The 4,519-nt window shown below is 36.0% G+C and overlaps 1 protein-coding gene across 1 annotated transcript in view; it reads left to right on the plus strand.

Moving 5' to 3' along the window:
• The window catches only part of ATP6V1H (ATPase H+ transporting V1 subunit H), a 140,092-nt gene that overhangs the window by 33,341 nt on the left and 102,232 nt on the right, over positions 1-4,519 (plus strand). Inside the window, exons 7-8 of the mRNA XM_019629004.1 lie at positions 114-211; positions 4,254-4,446. Of these exons, the coding sequence (XP_019484549.1) occupies positions 114-211; positions 4,254-4,446 (291 nt within the window). The remainder of the gene's footprint in view (positions 1-113; positions 212-4,253; positions 4,447-4,519) is intronic.

The following is a 4,519-nucleotide window of genomic DNA, read 5'->3' on the forward strand; positions in this document are numbered from 1 at the left end:
AAAAAAAGAAACTCTAGTAAAAAAACCCCCAAAATCCAGTCTTTTCATATATGCGTAACCTCATGACTTTAAATGCTTTGAAATTTTAAAACCTTGTACTTCTTTTTGCATAGAGCTCTCAGTATGTTCAGTGTGTTGCCGGATGTCTGCAGCTGATGCTTCGGGTCAATGAGTACCGCTTTGCCTGGGTAGAAGCAGATGGCGTAAACTGGTGAGTGCCCTTTTACTTTTTATTTTTTTTTATAATTTTTTTTTATTGTGTAGAACAACGTTTAAAAGCATCTCTCCTTGACATTTGCAAAGAAATTAATACTATTAATCATCCAAAAGAAGTATTTTAATTTTTTATGTCTGTTTACAATGGATTATGCTAACCTTCCTTGAAATCAATAATAATTTCAGTTAGAATGTTTCCCATTTCCTTTGCTTGGTCTGTGCTATTATAAGAGGCTAAGGATTCCTAAAAAAACAAATCTTGATAGAATGAATTCCAAGTACTCAGAATAGAAAAAAAATTTTAAAGTATCTTGCAGTAAATACAGGCAAAAATCAACAGTAAAAGGTATTATACTGAAAAGAGTGAATATGAGCCATTATTTATAATGCTATATAATTAGTCCGTTCTTTGTGGGGTCCTCATTTGCAGGTCCAGAAACTCTGAGGAGCTGCCTTCTCAGGTTTAACAAATGTGTTTTTACAAACACGCAAAACAAACAAATAAGATTCTTTTACTACCTGAAAGCCAATTTATTTATTTATAGTGAGAGATCGTGTTGCTCTTTAACCAGATACTCTTTTCAGTTAGTGAGGACATTGTTTCTCTGTTGGAAAACCTATACAGGAAAGCTAGTTTATCAACAGAAGGTTGCTTGGTGAGCAAGGCTTGAGAGCAGAAGAGTTGACTGAATGATCCTGGTGCTGTGGTATACTGATACATCCATCTCCAGTTTAGGAATATACCTGCCAAAGAGACCAAATACCCTAGATCTTCTCAACCAATATTTGCATGCAGTTTCTTAGGGTGGGTTATTTCTGCAAATGGCTGTTATGAATTGCATTTGAATTGTCATGAGCTACTCCATAACCATTGACTCAATAGGTTAGTAATCTTATAATAATCTGCAAAATTTCAATCTATTTATACTTATTTAACCCCCAGTATGTCAGGAAAAATAGTTATCAAAATTTTCTATCTAGATCCTTTGTAAAATATATATTTAATCACTTTATGAATAATTAATAGAATTAAGAAAAAAGAGATAGTAAAAAACAACCATTAGAAATTTTAATAAGAATTTTTACATAGCATACTATTTTGTAGTAAGTGAATTTTCGTGCACAAATATCATAAAAGATGAAAGAAAACCATCGCATATCCTTCTAGCAAAATGGAATGGTCCAGGTTGTTGTTGCAATTAGGTTAACTTATTGACCAATTTCACCATCATTATTATAGAATGGAATGCTCTCTGTCTGTTTGCTTTCATCTTCTGATTCATCTAATAATTGTGAAATGCCTTCCTCAGGCAATTGTCATTATAGACAGAAAATAAAAAGTTCTGAATTCTCAGCTGTGTTCACACTGTGTCAGGAGACTCAACAGAAGGACTCAGGGGACTCAGCATAATAAATACTCATGGCTGAGATTTATTACAGAGACAGGGTAGGGATACATAGCTGGATCATAAGGGACAGAGTCACAGGCTGAATCTGGAGGAATCCGTGTGAAGCTTTCTTATGTGCTCTTCCTTCCATGATGGGGTCACTTAGCACACTCTTCCCTCAGCAATGAAAGTGCAACAACATTTGTGTAAGGTTTCTGCCCAGGAAACTCATTAGGGACTTCATACCCACAGTTTTTTTGGAGGTTTATCAGGTAGGCATCCTCTGCTTAACACACTGCAAAATTCCAGACTCCAGAAGGAAGGCCAGGTGTTCAGCATAAATGTCATTTGTGCAGCTTATCGTTTAGGAAAAGTTTTGTATCAGTGTAGGGAACTGTTTACCAGTCAAGTTCCCACAGCTATCCAAGGGCCAGCTTTGCAGGCAGACTTTTCTAAGGATAGCAGTCAGAGGATGATGATGTTAATAAAGGTAGACTAGAAAGATGGTGATTCTAGTCTTTTCACCTTAAAAAATGATGCAACATTTTGGGTAATACAATAAAAAAGGATAATTATTTACTTATCTATCAGTGTTATCAATATTTATTTATCAGTATTATCTTCATAAGTGATTCCATTATTCCCCAATTTTCTTACAATTTTAGTCTTTAAATTTTTTTAGCATAGTTGGGAATAATGAATGAATAATGATGAAATAATATCTAGGGTGATGAAATTGTGTAATTCTCCAAATTATATATAACATAAAACCTCTAAGGTCCCATAACATATTTTAGGTTTAGTAGACCTGTATGATAATTGCAAAATTGAATTTATTCTGTTGAACAAAAAGTAGATTTTTTTTCTGTTCTTTGGAAGACTAGTAAGAGAGAATAAAAGTCTTGAAACAAATTTCTACAAATAGTATAATTGTTCAAAAAATAAACTCAAATACAAAAATTTACATCAATAAACTGTAATGGTCTGTGCTACTATAAGAGGTTAAGGATTCCTTTCTGAAGCAGTTCTGGAAGTCCTCTTTCGTTAGTGTCTTTAGTTGTGCTGTCGTGGCTGCCTCGATGTTTTGAATTGATTTCAAATGTTTACCTTTCATGGGCATTTTGACTTTGGGGAAGAGACAGAAGTTGCACAGTGCCAGATCTGGTGAACAAGGTGGATGAGGACATACTGCAATGTTTTGATTTGACAGAAATTGCCATACCAGAAGTGATGTGTGACATGGAGCCTTTCCATTGTTATCAAAAACAGCAGCATGGTGAATGGTGCTGCCGATTGCCATCCAATGGAAAGGCAAGGATCTTCAATATGGGAATGGGTGCATTGAACCTTAGTAACAGTGTGTGACAAGTTTCAACTTCTTCGGTGCAGTCAGTTGGGTGTGATATATGGTTGAGAGAAGGTGTGTTTTCAAGTGTGCCGTAAGTCATCCACCATCATGACAATGCTCTGTGTCACATTTCGCAAAACATTACGGTGTGTCCTCATCCACTTTATTCATCTGATCTGGCACCGTGTGACTTCTGGCTCTTTCCCAAAGTCGAAATGACCATGAAAGGTAAACATTTTGAACTGATTCAGGACATCCAGCCAGCTCCAACAGTGCAACTAAAGATACTCATGAAAGAGGACTTCTAGAACTGCTTCAGAAAGTGGCAAGAACGATGGGATAAGCATGCTAAAAACGAGGGGAGTTAATGGTAATGTGTCTTTTACTGTAATAAATTTTTAAAACTTTAAACATTTACTGTATTGTTTGATACTCTTCATATACCTGCCCTTCTGTAGTTTTCCCTATTATTATATTAACATTTTACATTAATGTGCTACATTTGTTTCAGTTGATGAGCCAGCATTGATACATTCCAGCATCTCTAGTTTACATTAGGGTTCACTCTTTTATGTTGTACATGTTTTGAGTTCCTCTTAACCACACTCTGATCACTTTTTAGTGGTCTAATTTGATGGTTTCTATCCTTTGTTGTGTGAATGTAGGCATTTCCCAGAGTAATTTCCTTAGCACTCTTCCTTGGTGTAATCTCTTTCACTTCCATTTAGCTTTCCTAATTTCCTTATCAGTAAAATGGGAAATTGAACTAGAAGCTTCTGTGGTTCTAATCCTGAAATTCAATGATTGGCTATGTTAAATTCAGACTCATAATGGGTTTTTCCAATCTCATCCCCACTTTTCTCCTTTGAGTTTCCTAAATATTTTTAAAGCTGTAAATGATCCGCTTGGTCGTCAAGACTCAAAACCTTGATATAACATCTTACCTCACCAAGATGTACATCCATGTGTCACCAAGTGCTGTTGACTTTAGCTCCTTTAATGTCTGTCCAATTCTTGTTCCCGTTCCTACTGCCATGTTGCAAATCTATGTTCTCTTTCTCATTGCTTCCCTTCAGCAAATGCTGCTGCTTGCCCACGTCCTATGACTTTCGGAGAGAGGGTTAACTGAAACTGTGCTGTAAATTGCCCTGTATGAGTAGGGATCTAGCTTGCTTGTTATTGCTGGCAGAAAAGAAACTTGAGGACATAATTTTGTTTCATTAGTGCAAAAAGAATGATCAATTATTTCTTCTTGTTGCACTGTTATATTAAATGTTTTCTTAATATGTGTTCCTTTTCAGCATAATGGGAGTTTTGAGTAACAAGTGTGGCTTTCAACTCCAGTATCAAATGATTTTTTCATTATGGCTCCTGGCATTCAGTCCTCAAATGTGTGAACACCTGCGGCGCTATAATATCATTCCTGTTCTGTCTGATATCCTTCAAGAATCCGTCAAAGAGAAAGTGACAAGAATCATCCTGGCAGCATTCCGTGTAAGTGTTCTGTTGTGTTTTTTATGGCGCATGTGCATGTCTGTGTGTGTGTGTGTGTGTGTGTGTGTGTGTG

Source organism: Hipposideros armiger, unplaced genomic scaffold, assembly GCF_001890085.2.
Source record: "Hipposideros armiger isolate ML-2016 unplaced genomic scaffold, ASM189008v1 scaffold_822, whole genome shotgun sequence".
Classification (NCBI taxonomy): domain Eukaryota; kingdom Metazoa; phylum Chordata; class Mammalia; order Chiroptera; family Hipposideridae; genus Hipposideros; species Hipposideros armiger.